The sequence below is a fragment of the Lemur catta genome, chromosome 21 (assembly GCF_020740605.2).
Source record: "Lemur catta isolate mLemCat1 chromosome 21, mLemCat1.pri, whole genome shotgun sequence".
NCBI classification, from domain to species: domain Eukaryota; kingdom Metazoa; phylum Chordata; class Mammalia; order Primates; family Lemuridae; genus Lemur; species Lemur catta.
The window spans coordinates 15,471,243-15,490,247 of NC_059148.1; the positions used below are offsets into that span (position 1 = coordinate 15,471,243).

Consider the following 19,005-nt stretch of genomic DNA (forward strand, 5'->3'; position numbering starts at 1 on the left):
GGGATTGAATGTCCATTTTGTAAGTGCATCTTGGAAGTTAGGATCTGTCTGGTCTCGTCAGGAGTGGTTGAGAGCAGCCATTGCCCTTGTTCCTGACATGCTTTCCTGCCGGTGGTCTGACCCCGGGTCTCCCACTAAGCCACCACCCTGTCCTTACCATCCATCTTTCTCTCCACTTTGATTTCAGGAACTATGTTTTTCTTTTCTACTCCAGTCCATTTTCCTTCACATTTGATTCCTTCTGTTAACAGCTTTTATCAAATTATTCCCAGGATCAGAAACCTGGAGTGACTTCCTGTATCGTGTCACATCCAATCTAAACTCCTCTGACTGTCTCTTATTCCTCACCAACGGTCCCCAAGCCCACCCTTCCTCCTTCCCCGGCTAAGCCCACTGTATCATCTCAGTCACACGTGCACACACCCAGTGCTCATTTCCCCAGATCCCCCTTGTTTCTGTTGCTGCCCCACCAGTGTACCCCTCCACCTCCACCCTGCCTCGTAGCTGCTCTGTCATGTTCTTCTAAGACCAGCTTCAGCCCCTTCCTGCTTACGGTAGATCTGCTCTGAACCCCTGGACATTTGTGATTTGTACCACCCAATGAATCACTAATATATGATGTGATTTCTTGAGTAATTGGCTATTGTTAGTCTAGTTCCAAGTGGATGCTGAGCTTCCTGAAGGCAGGGGCCATGCCTTAGACTGCAGTAGTCCTCCTGGTGTTGGCCTTGAGGACAGGACCTTCAAGGATTCTAATTTCGGCTTGCCAGGGATCCGTTCCTCGCGCCCACACCTACAATGATGCAGAGGACACATCGTTAGGATGCTAAGCTCCCGCGTTCCCAGACTCGGCGCCCTTGGTGCTCCTAATTCACTGAGGTTTAGTGCCTGGGCACAGGAAGCCAGGACAAGGCATAGCCTCATGCTGGACTGGGGACAGTGTAGATGCTGCTTCTGTGGAATATCCCACTTGGTGGTAACATTTCCAGACTGAAACTCGTTCTGCTTCCTTCTTCCAGTTCACTATTAAACCACTGGATAAGAAAATTGATGTCTTCAAATTTAACTCCTCAAAGCTTCGTGTTAATAAGCTGGTAAGTTGAGATCCTGGTTTTCATGACTAGTAACCGTAGCTTTTCTGAGCAATCAAATGCTGATCTTTAGAGACTATCAGGGTGATACCTTGTGAAGTGTAGAATGAGAGCTCACTTGGTACGCACTCTTCTCTTTAGCTTAACCTAGGGAGCCAAGCCTAAATTTTGTGATGAGGAAGTTTTAAAAATGATTTTTATTGAAGTATTTCATATATATAAAAGGATAAGTATAATGTATAGGTAAGGTATAAAGAATAACACAAATGAACAGCTGTGAACCCACGACCCAGCTTTAAGAAACGGTGCCCTTCACACTGTCGAGAACCAGCGTGTTAACACCACACTCGTCTCTCCTTCCTCCTTCCCCAGGGCGATCCGTGTTCTGAGCTGAGAGCTCATCATCCCCTTGCTGTTCGTCAGAAGTTTATTTCATATATGGCAAAACAAGTATACTTTTAAGTTTTACACGTTTATGAAATTTATCTAAATGCTGCCAACTATTATTGTTCTTTTGTCACTTGCCTTTTTTACACATTATTTTTTTGAGATTTGTCTATGTCAATGCTTAAAGATATAGTCTAGTCACCTTTACCTCTTTATAGTACTTTATTATATAGAAACATATATATTTCTTATTCTCCTATTAATGGACAATTAAATGCTTTCCGCTTCTGTTGTTTTAACAGGCTGTTATGAAAAGTCTTGTATCTGTCCCTGGTGCACATGGCCAATAACTTCTCCAGTCTAGAGTATATACATAGGAGATGAAGTAAAGGGCTTAGTGCATGTTCATATTCAAAATTGTGACACATTGTTTTCCAAAGAAGGTGAATTCGTTTACAGATCCAACAGTAGTAGGTGAGAGTTCCTTTTGCTCTATATCCTTTTTTTTTTTTTGAGGCAAAGTCCTGCTCTGTCACCCTGGCTAGAGTGCTGTGGCATCAGCCTAGCTCACAGCAACCTCAAACTCCTGGGCTCAAGCAATCCTTCTGCCTCAGCCTCCCGAGTAGCTGGGACTACAGGCATGCACCACAATGCCCGGCTAATTTTTTCTATATATATATTTTAGCTGTCCATATAATTTCTCTCTATTTTTAGTAGAGACAGGGTCTCGTTCTTGCTCAGGCTGGTCTTGAACTCCTGAGCTCACACGATCCACCCGCCTTGGCCTCCCAGAGTGCTAGGGTTACAGGCGTGAGCCACTGCGCCTGGCTGCTCTATATCCTTAACACTTGTATTCTTTGCCTTTTGAAATTTTTGCCAATCTTGTGCATATAAAATGGTACCTTAGTGTCATGTTAATTTGCATTTTTACAATCACTAATGAAGTTGAACATCTTATGTTTATTGGCCAATCTTATTTTCTCTTCTATTAATTTTTTTAATGCCTTGGTGATTTTTCTTTTGGGTCATTTGCTTTCTTTATTGGTTATATCTTCACCCAATTTGTATCTTGTATTTCTTCTTTTTTTAATAATGTCTTGACAATAAATTTTTTAATTTTAATGTAGGCAAATATATAAATCTTTTCCTTAATCATTTGTACTTTTTTATCTTGCCTGACCTATTTCCTTCCACTGTTATAAAGATATACTTCTATATTCTCTTCTAAAAGTTTTAAGGGCTTGATCTTTAAGGGCATTTCAGTCTTTAATCCTTCTGGAGTCAAGTTTTGTGTATGGTGTGAGGGAGAGATCCAGCTTATTTTTTTCCACGTGAATAACCTGTTGTCCCAGCCCAATTTACTAAACCAGCTTTCCTGTCCTCCCTGATCTGCAGAGCCACGTGTAGGCTGAGGAGAGTGAGGTCCATCTGATAAAGACATGACAAAGTGTCCTTGTAGTCATCCCTTCCCTTGTGATTTTTACTTCTTGGCATATCTAAGGCAACTTAATTTTGCATGTCTCCAGAGCTGAGAGCACTAGAGCCTTGATAGGGCTTTGGTACTTCACTCCACTCTTTCCCCTCCAGGCTTGCTACTACCTGCAAGATCCCAAGATGCTGCAGTCCTGGTGGGCTTATAGGCAGCAAAGTGAATTCACGGGTCTTAACGTTTCTCCTGCTTCTTCTGTGGCCACAGATTCTCCAGCTATGTATTGGGAACCATGACTTATTTATGAGGAGAAGGAAGGCCGATTCTTTGGAAGTTCAGCAGATGAAAGCCCAGGCCAGGGAGGAGAAAGCTAGAAAGCAGGTGAGCGAGATGTCGTTTTAACTGATGATGTCGCTGCTTAGTCAGTCTCGGCCTGGGAGGTAAGGAGTGGCTGTGGGCTGGCAGGAGTCGTTTGGCCGTGGGCGTTCCGCTCTTACGTTATCCCTGTTGGATCTTCACTGGCTGATGCCCCGCTGGTGGGATATCAGCTCTGGAAATGAAGAATAAACTGTAATAGCATATCTCAGAGAAATATCTCTAGTTCTTTTCGTACGTAAGGGAAGTTAAGTAAAGGGTGATGGACACAGGTTTGGGACAAGGTAGCCAAGGCTGCAGGTACCTATCCATCCATCTATTTATCTTTCTTCTTTTTTGAGTGTCTGCCGCCTTTGCCCGGCCTCTGCTGTTCTAATTAGATGGTGACAGAATGCATGGTGGCATTTCAGTGCTCGCTGCTGGAATGCTAATTAGACTCTGGCCACACTTGCCCGTTGCAGGTCAGGCCCGGCAGCATGTCGCCTACCAGGGTGGTGCGGGGACCGCCTATCAGTAGACTGGCCCATCCACATCATTGTTTTCTACTCCTAGACCCTGCCTACTCATGGAAATCCACAAAACTAATTTGGACCTCGCTGCTGAGAATGTTAATTGTGCTTTTGGGCAAACCACTAGATCAAGTAGCGGCAGCTGCAGTCAGCTACCCTGAGGACTTGCAGGCTCAAAGGTGTAATAATTAGTTTGCGTGCAGACTTCTCTGATTTGGGTACATCGGAGAAGCTGGCTCCCAGCCCTGGGGTTTAGAATGAAATGCCCGGTTTGCTGCAGCGTGCTTTCAGCTCTCCACCTCTTTGCTTTCTGAAACGGCAGGCTCAGATGGCCTCTTGGGGGATGCTTTGGGGGCAGTGGGATGGGTTTTGTTGGAAAAAGAAATGCTCCTGAGCCAGCATAGAGTGGCAACTCAAGAGGAGCTCTCTTTGACCTCTTTGTCAGCAGCGCAAAGCTTAAAAGTGAGAAATCTGAAAGTGTCAAGGAGCTTGTGGGCCTCCGGGGCCTGGCAGGGACCAGCACAAACACACCCCAGACCTGCGCTGCCTACAGAACGGCAGAGCACAACCTCTGGGCCACCATGGGTCAGAGGGCTCCGTGGCTCACTGACTTTAGAGCCGTAGCTGAACTTAGGATGTGACGTTAGTCAACGACTTACCTTCCAGACCGCAGTTTGCTTATCCATCAGGTGGAGCTAATAACACTTCTTCTCTGTCTCCGAGTAAGGGACATATTGTACCTGAGATTCTTTGTAAGTGATAAACTGCTTTGTGAATGGAAGGAAGGTCTTTCATTATTGTTGTAGAGGTCTCTGGGAAAGTACAATGCTGGGAATGGAAGGAGATTGCCTGGGCTTTTTTTTTTTTGGAATAATATAGGTGTAGTAATCCACCTTTTGGAAATCATAATATGATGGAAATTGGAGAACAAATTAGCCAAGCTTTTCATTGACTTGCAAGAAGAAAATTGAAGAACTGACAGTATTTTATCGCTTGTCTTTGCATTATTCTTTCAAGTTCCAATGTATTTTTTCGGCTTAGTATTTAGAAAAAGCAGCAGTCTTAGAAATCTAAATTGAAGCATGAAGTAATTAAATGTGCTTTAATTATTTAAGGCAGAAAATAGTGCAGTGGTCACTTCTGCTTTCTGAACTCAGTTCATACCCTGGGATCACAGAGAATAGCGGTGTCCTACTCGTGTTCCCCTTATTAAACTCGGCATGTGGTGCAATTAATGCAGTGATCCGGCAGGCAAGGGAGGTGGCGGTGGCTTTGTACTGTCGCCTTAAGGATAGGGGCTGTGTTCCCTGCCTGGCTCCCTCCCGGCACAGGCCTGGCTCAGGAGCCGTCTCCGTGTGGGGCCGTGCGAGTCTGTGCCGTGGCTGCTGCAGCTGCCGCCTGTGAAATACAATGTGTGAACTACTGATGCATCACATCGAGCCATTCCGTCCTCTCTGTGGGTCGGAGGCCAGAGCAGAGCTATTGTGGATGAAATCCGAGACTTGAGAGGAGTCTGTGTGGATCGGCAGTGGTGAGGTGGCTTTCTGACCAGATGAGAAAGCTGTCCGTTTCTGGGGCTTCATCTCAGGGACGAGGACCTGCCTGGTGTCCTGTGTGTCCCTGGACAGAGCCATCTGAGGTTTCCCAATCACAAGAGGCGTTGGCAAGGTAGCAGTTTCAGTGCACCGTGTACAAGCATGCCGCTTTCTGTCTAGATCGAAATAAGCTGTGGCTTTTTGTTTGTTCATTCACCACTAGAATTTTTTCCCCAGGGGCACAGCTTTCAACTCTGCAATTGGTTTAGAAGGATGGGGGAAGGGGAGGGCAGCAGGAATGACCCTGGCTACCTAAAGGCAAGGGAAGAAAAGGGTCCCCAAAAGGGAGACTCAGGAGATCGGGGCACCCTAGGTCTTGAGCCCAGTGACTCAGACCGCTCTTGCTCACCCCCCAGATGGAGCGGCAGCGCCTTGCTCGAGAGAAGCAGATGAGGGAGGAGGCTGAACGCACGAGGGACGAGCTGGAGAGGAGGCTGCTGCAGATGAAAGAAGAAGCGACAATGGCCAATGAAGCCCTGGTGATTTCCGAGGGGTCAGGGTCCCTGAAGGCTACCTGGAACTTAACGTGCTTTTCTGGAGTTAAGACTCCTGAGGACCATGAATTACCAACACTTGTTTTATACACTTTATTTCAGCTTTTAACAAATTGGTGCCTTTTCTTTCTACCCGTGTTGGCAGAGGCAGATTTTCGTGGAGTCTTTATGCAGCCACACTCCACTTTGACCCTGAGGCTACCTTTCCAGCAGGGCCTCTTGGCTCAGCACTGCTGACACTTGGGACCAGTCATCGTTTGCTGTGGGGGCTGTCCTCCGCATTGGCTAGCAGTGTCCCTGGCCTCTACCTGCTAGATGCCAGTAGCAACATGTCACCCTCTGTGACAATCAAAAAGGTCTCTAGACATGGCCACGTATACCTTGCGGGGGCAGAACTGCCTCTGGTTTTGAACCCCTGATTTAAAGGGAAAGACAGAGTTTAAGTTGTTTTTCTCCCTCGTAAAGCATAAGCCTGAAATGGGCACTCAGAAAAGGTGATCTTGTTCCCACGGGTGCAGCCTGAAGGTCCCCTCTGAAAAGTTGGGGGATGTGGCTTGTGCTCTGTCGCCACCAGGTCTCTGGGGAGTCCAGGAAACTCTGGTCCTTGCTGCTCTGGGTGTCCGAGGACAGATCTGGGTGGGAGAATAGCACGTGACCCCACGCCCGCTGACAGCACTCTGCTCTCCAGATGCGGTCTGAGGAGACGGCCGACCTGCTGGCTGAAAAAGCCCAGATCACTGAGGAGGAGGCAAAGCTCCTGGCGCAGAAGGCCGCGGAGGCCGAGCAAGAGATGCAGCGCATCAAGGCCACAGCCATTCGGACGGAGGAGGAGAAGCGCCTGATGGAACAGAAGGTGCTGGAAGCTGAGGTGCTGGCGCTGAAGATGGCCGAGGAGTCAGAGAGGAGGTGAGGGGGGTCCTGGGCACTGGGCTGGTGAGAAGCCTGGCGAAGGGCCGCTCAGTCCCAGCTGTGTCCTCCGCGGCAGCCGCGCTCAAGCCGCTTGCCGTCCTCTGAGCAGGGGGGAGGCTCTTCCGTGGCAGGGCGGTGGGGACTGGTGCTTAATCCAGGTTGGGGGCTGGAGCTGTTGGAAGGGCACAGGAACCCAGTTCCCTTGCCAGGGGGACCTCTCTCGTCATGCTGGTGCCTCTGTGATAAGCCCCTGTCCCTCTGCCAGCCATGTTTGCAGGAAAACCATTGAGCACGTTCACAAACCGCTTTTAACTAAGCAGATGTGAGGAGGCTCTTTTTGCATTAAAAAAAATTGTGGTTCTTTTTTTTTTTTTTTTTTTTTTTTGAGACAGAGTCTCACTCTGTTGCCTGGGCTAGAGAGCCGTGGCATCAGCCTAGCTCACAGCAACCTCAGACTCCTGGGCTCAAGTGATCCTCCTGCCTCAGCCTCCCGAGTAGCTGGGACTACAGGCATGCGCCACCATGCCCGGCTAATTTTTTCTATATATATATATGTTTTTAGCTGTCCGTATAATTTCTTTTCTATTTTTAGTAGAGACGGGGTCTCGCTTTTGCTCAGGCTGGTCTCGAACTCCTGAGCTCAAACAATCCGCCCACCTCGGCCTCCCAGAGTGCTAGGATTACAGGCGTGAGCCACTGCCCCCAGCCAGAAATGTGGTTCTTATCATTTTTTATTTGGGGGGATACAGGAGAACAGCAGTTGTTTACCTCCAAAGGGAAACTAGGGATCCGGTTCCCTGCAGCCCTCCTTGGCAGGTGGGGTCAGGGCCAGGACGCTCTCTGTGACCAGGATACCCAGCTCATGGACAGGTTGGAGAATGGAACTGTTGCCTGTACTTTTCAAAGACTGTTCTAGGCTCTGGATGTCTTAGTTCTATACCCTTTAAATAAACGCTGGCACATTCCCCACAGAATTTGGCTCTGTTCATCCAGAACACTTGAATTTGGCCTTTAGCTCCCAAGGTGCATTCACTACGGTTTTCCTCGCCACTCTTTGCTTGCCATTCTGGGACTTGGTTCCTTCTTGCCTGCCCTGTTTTCGGGTCCCTTTCTTTCTGTGTATAGGTCACATTCCCTGTGAGTGATGCATGTCGGGCCAGGTCCCTGGGCTAGGGCTCATGTGCTGTGCCCATCCCGTGTCCTGTAGCGTGAGGATCTGCACCCAGGCGTGGGTGCCCTCAGGAACAGGGCTCGTCTTCCTGCCCGAGAAAGTTGGTGCTCCGCCTGCAAGTGTTTTACTTAGGGGCCACGAAGAAGCAGTTCTTTCATATTCTGTCCTTTGTGATCTAATATAGGACCTTTGATCCACGTGCTCTCCTTTGCCCGGCCCATTCTCACCCAGAAATAAAGCAGAGGAAGCTTCTGGCACCTCCCCCAGTTCTCCTCCCTCTGTACCAACTGCAGAAGTTCTCGTGTGGTTCCTTTCTTGACTGGTTTCCCTGCTCTTCCGGTTTAGATCTGCCAGTTGAGATGGATAATACCCAGGAATATGGCTTTGGAAGTTCTGATTTCATTTAAATGTCCCTGCCCCACTTTCCTTATTTGCATCGTCAGGTGCCATCCTCAGGGTAAACCCAGGTCCCTCCTCTGCAGTGGGGGGTTGGGGTCTGTTCCCCACACCTGGCTTTTTGTGTGGAGCTGACGTCCCCTCCTTCCCTTGCAGGGCCAAGGAGGCAGATCAGCTGAAGCAGGACCTGCAGGAAGCCCGCGAGGCAGAGCGGAGAGCCAAGCAAAAGCTCCTGGAAATCGCCACTAAGCCCACGTACCCAGTAAGCCTGGGCCACCAGCCTGTGGCAGCTGCCTTAGACCTGGTGATCTTCTCTTCCCTCCCAGCTCTTCAGTTCATCTGGCGGCACCCCAGGGTGACCACTCAAGCAAACGCAAGGCAGGAGTGAGGTGTAGAGAGCGCCTACGGTTAGGGGCTGGGTAGGATACCCCGGTCTGCCATTTGGCCCAGGACTAGTTACTTCTCTGGTTGCCTGGATGACCAGCAACAGGGCCTTTTCCAGCTCTGAAATGTCTTTCTTAGTATAAGTAATGTAGTCCCAAATTGTCCTCAGAGTTTGCACTCTTATCTCTTAATGCTGAGCTGAGTATAATCTTCAACTGTCAGCATCTACCATATATCGTACTTACAGCTGTGGGAAGGGACTGGCTGTACACCTCAGAGTGAATTCCTGCTGTCCAAGAATCAGCTGCCAATCTCAGCTTTGGGACAAGGAGGCAGACTTCCATGAAATGGGGTCACAAAATGAGTAGAAGCCTCTTCCCTTCCTTTTCTCTGTGTGTTCAGCTCAGCAAACTTTTTTGCACACCTGTTCTATGCCCGCATAATGCCACACAGTGGGAAGTCCCTGTCCAGACAGGTGTACAGAGGGTGCACAGGTGCCTAGAAGAGGAGGATATAGCCCAGGCTAGAGGGGTAGGAGAGGCTCAGGATGGCGTTTGCCCTGACTCTTGAAGGGGGAGCAGGAACTAGCCAGGCAGGAAGGAGACCAGAGGGTGTTCTGGGCCAGGGCACAGATGCACACGTGGCTCAGACACGCACACGGCACATTTATGCACACAAACACACATGCACACGGCCCAGGTGTGCACATGACACAGATGCACATGGGGCACAAGAGGCATACGCTTCCCAGAGTTTGAGCTGGGGGGACACGTGAGCAGTGTGCTGTTGCCATGTGTTCTGGTTGTCTATTCCTATGTAACAAATCACCCCCCGCCAGCCGTGTGGCTCCAAACAACCATTTATCATTACCCCTCATGGCTTGGTGGGTTGATGGGGCCAGATGTCCTCGCTCGGGATCTCTCAGGCGGCTGCAGTCAGATGGAGGCTGGGACCGGAGTCCTCTGAGGGCTCAGCTGGGCCGAACACCTGAGATGTGTGTATATATACATTGGAGCAAACTTCATACACTGTTCTAACTTTGCCCTTTCCTCTTAGCAATAAATCCTGGAGGAGATCACTCATAGAAACTTTTTAATCATGTTTTTTATCTGGATGGATTGTAATTTATCTAGCCAGTCCCTAATGGATGGGTGTTTAGTCTGTTTTCTTTTGCAATTTTGAAGAAAACTGCACTGAACATCCCTGAACACGTGGATAGATTGGTAGAATACATTCCTATAATAGAACTATGGGGTCAAATTTTCAATCTTGAAACTCTCCAAAGAGGTCATACCCATTTATGCTGTCACCAATGGTGACATCTTTTCTGGAAATTTTTATGAAGTATAACATACTTAAAGAAAAGCATCCAAATTACAGCTATATAGCTCGATGACTTTTCACAAACTGAACACACTCAGGTACCCAGCACCCAGATGAGAAAACAGCACGTTCCTAGTCCCCAGAAGCCTCCTGTCGGCACCACAGTCTGCCTTGGCCTTGTGATTGTCTCGAATATTCTGGGTCTCTGCTCTTTGCCGGACACTGTCCTAGACTCAGTTAAGGATCCAGGGATGAAAAAGGGCTAGACCCTGCCCTCAGGAAACTTGCAAAATGTAGAACAAAGACACAGCCAAAACAGAGTCTTTCACCGGGTAGAATCACAGAACAGCCGTTACAGAACCGTGAACACTGTGTTTAGGGAGACCAAAGAAAAGAGTTGCCATCTGGCCGAGAGGGATCTAGAAATGATTTGGTGAGAGATCGTGGTATTTGAGAAGGTCCCTGAAAGAGGCTGGCATGTAGGGAGAAGGAACGGTAGAGGCTAAGGGTACAGGATGGGAAAGCAAAGTGGTCCAAGAGATAATAAACGATACCGTTCATGAGTTAGTAGGACACGCCGTGGGAGAAGCCGGGAAGGTAGATTGGGCCACCTTTTAGATGACCCTTTGTTCTGGGATGAAGGTCCTAAAAATAAACCTACTTCCTTCACCCCTCCATCAAGCCCTAATCTGGCTCCACCTTCCAAGTCCAAGGCCCTCAGCCTGCAGGTCGGGCACCATTTGTGTTGGTGCCGTCTCCCACCCACCTCCCCGCAGCACGCTGCAGACGCCCAGCCCCAGTGCTCTCAGCCAACACTCTGCCCCACCCCTGCTGTGACCCCCACCCGGCAGGCCTTCTGGCACGTTCTCAGATAGCAGTGGAAGCAGCGTCTCTTCTAGCACACCTTCTCCCACCCCCTTGGCCTCTGTTTGCTCCCTGGCTACAGCGTTTATCTTATTTAACCGGGATGATCTGGGAACACATCTTTTTCCTAAACAGGACTCAGTTGTTCAAAGCCAGGGACCCTGTCTTGTTCTCTGCATCCGGCTCCTAGCACAGGGCCAGGGAGTTTCCTAAATGAAAAAGTGGGAGTTTGTGTTTGATTCAACTGAGTGTGAAGAATGGCTAAAGATGGAGGGGAGAGGGGTGATTTGTCTAGACCCTAAATTGTATCTTTGGGACAGTTCACCTGGCAGCGGCGAGTGTGGAGGGACTGAAGCAGAGGGACGGGAGGTCCTGGTGGTGCTGGGAGGCAGGGCCCGCGTTGTGCCCACTGGCTTTGTGCCTGCTGCAGGGTCAGTGGTTAACGCAGCAGTGCCCCTCTGTTCTTGCACAAGCCAAACCCCCTAATCTGAGATTTCTCGTTAATAGCCCATGAACCCGATTCCAGCGCCGTTGCCTCCTGACATACCAAGCTTCAACCTCATTGGTGACAGCCTGTCTTTCGACTTCAAGGATACTGACATGAAGCGGCTTTCCATGGAGATAGAGAAAGAAAAGTACGTACCCGCCTGCAGCCCGCTCTGGGCAGCCGTGACTAGAGTGAGCAGTCCGGCCTGGGGAGGTGGAGGGTCACCACGGCAGCCTGCCACCAGCTCCTGCAAAGGTTTACTCTGTCCTCACCCCCTGGAGGAGGAATTTCAGAAATTAAGGACAGTACTTCAACGTTCAATTTTCCAGGATAAAAATTACACCTGCCTGGGGACCTGTCAGGGGTTTATGGTGCCTGCAGACCTCACCTAAAGGATAGGACAGGGTTGTCGGGGGTCTCCAGGTCAGTCCGACTGCTGTTGTCCTGGGCTGCGGTTGTGTTGTGTGTCTTCCAATGGCTGGGGTCTGTGGTGGTCCCCATGTCTAGAACAAACAAAGGTAAAAGAGGGGACTCAGGCTCAAGGCTGAGGAAAGGCAACCACCGGGTGGGGCCAGCTGTGCAGTACTGAGCTGAGCCCCAGCAGGCCTCACCCCAGCAGCTTCTGCCAAGCTGCCCTCCCCTTGCATCTGTGGTCGGTGGAAGTGGATCAGAGATGGGAAGTCTTCTTAGCAGAGGAGGTCTAAGCTCATGCCCCGAGTTCCCAGAGCCAGAGGTAATCTGGTCAACTGTGTGCCACAGCTTGCCAGAGGACAGTCACAGTAGCTGTCACACACTGAATGCCCGTGTATTTTAGCTTTTGTCTCATTCAGTACCTACTAATAAACACCACACTGACATCAAAGGTAGGTTTTGGTGTTCCCATTTGATAAATGAGAACCCAGATTTAGAGAGATTAATGAACTCACCCAGCATCATAGCTGATCAGTAGACCAGGGGTGAACCCCTCACCCATCTGACTCTGCATGCATGCATTTACCATGTGTGGTGTTGTCAGGAAAACCCTCCAGGGAAAGAGTCTCTGTGGAGTCCAGCGCGGGCAGTGCCCGCCAGGCTGTTGCTCTCAGGGCTCTCGTGCTGAGGGGAGAGCTAAGGAACTGGTGAGCCGGAGCCCCTCTCTGCTCTCTGAGCCCCTTTCACCATCGTCCAGACGTGTGTGGTTCTGTGGTGGGGAGCAGGGTGAGGCTCCGTCCTGTTCTGTGTCCTGCTTTTTTATAGTTTGTGTTTTGTGCGTCTTAGCCCGTTCCAGGTGTTATGACAAAATACCAGAGGCTAGGTGGCTTATACACAGTTCTGCAGGCCAGGAAGTCCAAGATCAAGGCACTGGCCAACTCATTCTGGTGAGGATCCTCTTCCCGGCTCACAGGCGGCACCTTCTCGTGGTGTGCTCACGTGGTGGAAGAGCGGGGGAGGGGTCTCTCTGGGTCCCCAAGGCCTCTTTTATAAAGGCACTAATCCCTCTCATGAGGGCCCCACCCTCATGACCTAATCACCTTCCAAAGGCCCCAGCTTCTAACACCTTCACATTGGTGATTAGGTTTCAACGTGGGCATTTTGGAGAGACACAGACATCTGTAACACTTATTACCCTTGCACGTGTTGACAGTCATATACTGGCCATGATAATCCCTACAGAACGTTCCTTGGTATTTGTGCTGCATGGTTTCCTGGCCATGCCCTTTGAGTTGGACATTGTGTGGGGGGTTTCCAGATTTTCAGCATTACAGATAATGTTGCTCAGTGTATTTACTGGCAGGTGAGGCTGGGGGAATCTTTTTCTTCCTGTATTGGCTGAACGAGCTTCTGTCATCTTTAGGAGATGAAGTCTCAGAACAAGTGGGGGTTTGGACGTGGCCTAGCAAAAGAGGTCACTTAATGATTCTGAAAACCAGCACTTACAAAAAAAAAGCTGTCACTTGAATTACTGCTCCAAGAAGGGTCGAGACAAGGAGATTGTTTCGGGTGCCAGGAGGCTTATTTCATGTGTTGTCTTTTGTGCAGAACTAAAGCTATTTGTGACAACTGGTATTTGCAGAGCACTCTGAGAGTTTACAGAGGGCCTTCCTACACTTTCTTTTATTCCATCCTGACCACACAGCCCTGGGATCATTATCCCAACTTTACCGATGAGGAAACAGATTCATAGCAGTTAAGTGAGCAGCCCAAGCTCCCACCACCCATGTGTGGTCAAGTGGAGACACGAACCCCAGGCCTCAGACCCTGGATCCCACACCGAGCAGCTCGTGGGTCATGGAGCATCTCAGCCATGTCCCGCTGTTGCCCGAGTCCTGAGATGTGCTGTCCCCTTGCTGGCAGAGTGGAGTACATGGAGAAGAGCAAGCATCTGCAGGAGCAGCTCAACGAACTCAAGACAGAGATCGAGGCCTTGAAACTGAAAGAGCGGGAGACGGCCCTGGATATCCTGCACAACGAGAACTCTGACCGGGGCGGTGGCAGCAGCAAGCACAATACCATTAAGAAGGTACCAGAGTCTTTCTTGTATTTTGCTGATCAGGACAGTCATTAATGAAATGTGGGGTCGGCATCTGCTTTCCTTAGTAGCCAAGTCATTAGACTGGTTATTTTTTATATGTACTTAGTTGAGGAAATTTTTTGACTCATGCCAGAAAGGGAATTTAATCTGCCAATGACTGTGAACCCATTGGCTTGATGGAAGTGGAGCTTGTGTTAAAAGCTCTGATGTAATGAGTCCTGGTACAGTGTGGGTCTTAAGCCATCATTTAGCAGTAAAGTGGTTCTGTCTTTAAGCCAAGGGGCATTATGCCCAGGGAGCTGCCTTACTTAATGAGAAAGCAAAATGACATAGAGGCTTTGAGAATGGACTTTTCCCCTCTAGTCTTTTTGTGTCTTTAAGTGGCAAGGACTATAAAATTCTGTTCTTGATTGAGAAACCGAGTTCTGAATTTTTAACATTCTTTTTAATACTTAAGAGAAAGTATCTGGGACAACCTCGGTGTTTTAAAAGATGAGACTTCATTATGTTGTGAACAGTTTTGTACCTTTCTATACCAGTATTTTGAGTTTTCAGCATTTTAGAGTTTTTTTTGTTTTTTTTTTTAAGAGACACAGTCTGTCTCATTCTGTCACTCAGGCTAGAGTGCAGTGAGTGGTGTGATCATAGCTCACTGCAGCCTCAAACTCCTAGACTCAAGTAATCCTCCTGCCTCAGTCTCCTGAGTAGCTGGGATCATAGGCATGCACCCCCCTCCCCCCCCCAGCTAATTTTTCTGTGTTTAGTAGAGATGGGGCCTTGCTCTTGCTCAGGTTGGTCTAGAACTCCTGAGCTCAAGCAGTCCTCCTGCCTCGGCCTTCCAGAGTGCCAGGATTACAGGTCTGAGCCACCATGCCTGGCCCAGCTATGTTTTTTTAGAGACAGGGTCTCACTATGTTGTCCAGCCTGGTCTTGAACTCCTGGCCTCAAGCAATCCTTCTACCTCAGGCTCCCAAAGTGTTGGGATTATAGGCATGAGCCACCATACTGGGCCTCATAGAGAAGCTAAATTCCATACTAATTATCAGCCCAAGAACATACTTCTCGTATTTGGGCCAAGCAGGGAGGTCCTCTCTTACCAGTTCAAACTCTGCTCTTAACTGATAGCCCGGGATCAGGTTAACACCTCTAAAATAGGTGTTATTAAGATAACTCTATTCACCGAGTTTAGAAAATGGCTGATATGGTTAATTTTTTACTCTTTACCATAATCTTTAAACCGGTCTCCCAGGTTAAGGACTGTCTCTGTTTTAAGTGGTTAAGCTATATCTGAAAACTGCAAGAGGTCTGTGACTGTCTGCCATCGCTGAGGGTACAGTAGGGAGCCCTGACTTCTATCTCTCGACTCCAGTTACAGCTGGCGCTGGGTAGAGAATTCCTTTCAATAATGTAACCTAGGAGAAAAGGTGTTTCCACATTCTTTTTTCCTCTGGCTTCTGTAATTTACTAGGTTTCCCTTCCAAAACAATTAAAAACTTTTTTTATTTTTATTTTTAGAGATAGGCTCTCACTCTGTCACTCAGGCTGGAATGCAGTTATGCAACCTTGAACTCTGAGCTCACTGCAACCTTGAAATCTGGGCTCAAGCAATCCTCCTGCCTCAGCCTCCCAAGTAGCTGGGACTATAGGTGTGCACCACCATGCCCAGATAATTATTTAAAAAATGTTTATAGAGATGGGGTCTCACTATGTTGCTCAGGCTGGTCTTGAATTCCTGGCCTCAAGTGATCCTCCTGCCTCGGCCTCACAAAGTGCTGGGATTATAGGCGTGAGCCACCACACCCGACCCCCAAATAAAATTATTAAACAATTAATAAAACGAGGAGTTAAAGGGAGGCCTCATCATTAAGTAAAGAGGTATGACACTGACTGGGCCAGTGAGCTGGTCAGCCCTTGAATGAGCTGCCTAAGACACCCCACCCCACCCGCTCACCCCTCACCTTGTCATCTGGGCACCAGGAACCATCTCATCTTGCCTGCTGCTGCTGCAGGGGGCTGAACTCTGGCCACGGGGACCTGGAGTGCTGCAAGCTGGAGAGACCCATTTCCAAGCCATTAAAAACAAAGTCACTCATCAAGATTTCAGGCCTGTCTGAGCATTTTGCAAATGGCATATGTGGCATTGTTGATATCACAGGGTATGTTTCTGTTTTTCTTCATTTTATTTTGCTGGTTTTAGCCTCAAGCCCAAGGCAGAAGACCTATCTGCATTTGAGCCCTCAAAGTAGGTTGTTCCCAGGTACTCTGTATGTGGTGATGGTACTGCCCTCTGTGATACTAACCATGCATGAGCTTGCCTGTCTCTGTCCTCGGGCCACACTGAGCTCTCCCGAGGGCAGGTGGTGCCTGGGTACTGGCTGCAGCATGCTTCGAGTGCGAGAGCAGGCATCGCCCGGTGGGGCCAGACCCACCTCCAGGGCCCCGGAAGGCTGCCTTGTTCTGAAGAGCATGTCGTGGGGCTGTAGAACTGGTCGTCCTTCCCATCTTGTGTCACTGTTGGGCTGGGGAAGGTCATGGCTTCTTGTCCAGTCAGGTGTGTCTAAAAGTCCTTTGTGTTGGTGGCGTACTTGTTAGATAAATAACCCTAGCATGGAAATGGGGTACATTTAGGTGCTTTTTAAGACTGATGTCTTAAACTCAAGTTCAAGACCTTTCATGTGTTGGTAATCTCTGAAGACCCACGGTCACACCTGGTAGCTCCTGGTCATGGAATGAAGAGGTCGCCCACGCTGGCTCATTTTCCTTTAGAGCTTCCCCTGTCTGTACACATCCCTTTTCTTTTCAAGTAAAGCAAACACAGAGCACAGGGGTCTGGTATGTAAGTCTTGGACTGTGTGATCCCTCAGTGCTCGGCTGTCTCGGTGTCGGCTCCTTCCCGGGGTGGAGCAGAGCTGTGGTCGGAGCGAACTCACATTGAACAGTGCAGTCACGGGCACCGGGCAAGAGCGGTCAGTGGCGGTTGGGTGAATTAATTGAATGATTGCTGCTTTTCTTCTGCTACTGTCGTTATTCTTCTAGCCTGCCTGGGCGGTGGAGAGAATTTATTTTGCCCCATAATAAAATGTCATCTTGCCTCTGCTCCTCGCCTAACCCATGCCGGTGAGCCCAGCGGCATCCGACAGTAGCACAGGACGTGTCCTTTGGGGTCTTCACCGGAGTTTTTGCTACTAGAGTCGAATAAGCTCATGGGAAGCTTCCTGCCAGAAAGAGACCTGGCATAAAATAGATCCCATTTTTGGTTGTTATCTCAGCAAGAGAGGTTATTAAAGTCCTGGATAGATCTTATTATAAGATAGATTTGAGCTATCAGTGGTTCCAAGAATCTATGGCATGAACCCTGATTTGTGTGTCACCCTTTTATTTAGCAGGCTCTTGTTTCTTCAGCTTTCTCACTCCACGGTGGCGTTTGTACCCTGACACCAAGCAGCGCACGCTCTGAGCAGGGCAGTATGGCCAGCATGGGCTTGGGCAGGCCAGGTGGGTCATCCGCTCGAGTAGTGACCCCACAGCACCCACCCCTTGGTTTACTGAACTTTGTGGTCACCACAGGGGCAAACAGAAGATCCCACTTCGTTTCAGTTGGTGCCATTAGATATTCCCTACATGGGACCGTGCTCTTCAACCTGAACATGATTTCATCTTCTTTCTATAATGCTGCAGAGTGTTTAAATTCTTCAGGGTCCTGATTTTGACCATCAGTTCTCACTGAGCTGTAGACAAAAGAAGTCTCGTTTTTAGTTAAATTTGTGCTGCTCCTAAGACACATATGGCAGCATTTATTCATTCACTCATTTTTTTAATGTCTTTTTTTTTTTTTTTTTTTTTTTGAGATAGAGTCTTGCTCTGTTGCCCAGGCTAGAGTGCAGTGGTATCATCATAGCTCACTGCAACCTCAAACTCCTGGGCTCAAGTGATCCTCCTGCCTCGGCCTCCCAAGTAGTGGCAACTATAGGTGCATGCTACCATGCCCAGCCACTTTTTTCCCCCTACTTTTTGTAGAGATAAGGTCTTACTATGTTGTTCAGGCTGGTCTCAAACTCCTGGCCTCAAGTGATTCTCCTGCTTCAGCCTCCCAAAGTGCTAGGATTATAGGCGTGAGCCACTATACCTGACCCATTCTTTTAATGTCTTGATGTGAGCTTGTTTTCAAAGAAGATTGCCAGGCTCCAGTTAATCAAGAATTCTGATTCATCAAGGGTTAATAAAAGCATAGAATTGGACTTTTTTTTTTTTTTTTTTTTTTGAGACAGAGGTTTGCTCTGTTGCCCAGGCTAGAGTGCAGTAGCACCGTCATAGCTCACTGCAACCTCCAACTCCTAGGCTCAAGTGATCCTCCTCCCTCAGCCTCCCCAGTAGCTAGGGCTACAGGCACACATCACTATGCTTGGCTAGTTTTTCTATTTTATGTAGAGACAGGGTCTCACCATGTTGCTCAGGCTGATCTCGAACTCTTGGCCTCAAGCAGTCCTCCTGCCGCGGCCTTCCAGAGTGCTAGGATTACAGCCATGAGCCATCGCCCCTGGCCTGGACTTGGCTTTTAATATGACAGGAGTTCTCTCAGTATGACTAGATTAAATAGTGGTAGTTTTTGCTGCATGTGAAGTTCCATGTACATTGTATTCTCTAGACTTTGGCTGTCCCTGTGGCTGGTGACCAGGATTGACCAGCCACCTCCCTGAGCTGGGGTGTCTCTGGGGTTGTGCCCACTCCAGTCTAGGCTGATGTGAGCCTAGCTGAAGAGAAGACTGCTTCAGGCTTGGAAGGGTGGATGCCTAGATGGCAAGGGCAGAATTCTATCTAGAATGGGTGTGAGAGTTGCAAAAGCTGGTGGTGACCTGGACCGTTTCCAGTGTCCTAAAAGCTCATTAAGATGGATCTAAACCAGCCTGCATTGATTTTTGTTTTGTTTTTAATGTTTTTTGATCATGGATTTCTTCAATGAAAGAACAGGTCTCTTACCTATTGCTTTCAGTCCTCTTTTGCCTCGCTGAGAACTCTCGGAGTCTGATGCGGTTTTCGCAGTATCCACGGGGCTGTGTAACACTCAGGCTAATTCAAGGA

General features: G+C 48.7%; 1 protein-coding gene across 4 annotated transcripts in view; it reads left to right on the top strand.

Moving 5' to 3' along the window:
• NF2 (NF2, moesin-ezrin-radixin like (MERLIN) tumor suppressor) overlaps positions 1–19,005 on the top strand; it is a 72,611-nt gene that overhangs the window by 45,458 nt on the left and 8,148 nt on the right. For 2 of the 4 annotated variants that reach the window (XM_045534421.1, XM_045534424.1), the window contains 7 exons: positions 1,020–1,094; positions 3,175–3,288; positions 5,743–5,865; positions 6,569–6,786; positions 8,513–8,618; positions 11,435–11,562; positions 13,749–13,914. In XM_045534421.1, coding sequence (XP_045390377.1) covers positions 1,020–1,094; positions 3,175–3,288; positions 5,743–5,865; positions 6,569–6,786; positions 8,513–8,618; positions 11,435–11,562; positions 13,749–13,914 — 930 coding nt within the window. Of the gene's footprint in view, positions 1–1,019; positions 1,095–3,174; positions 3,289–5,742; positions 5,866–6,568; positions 6,787–8,512; positions 8,619–11,434; positions 11,563–13,748; positions 13,915–16,123; positions 16,169–19,005 lie in introns of all 4 variants that reach the window. The other 2 variants (XM_045534422.1, XM_045534423.1) reach the window with 2 other exon arrangements.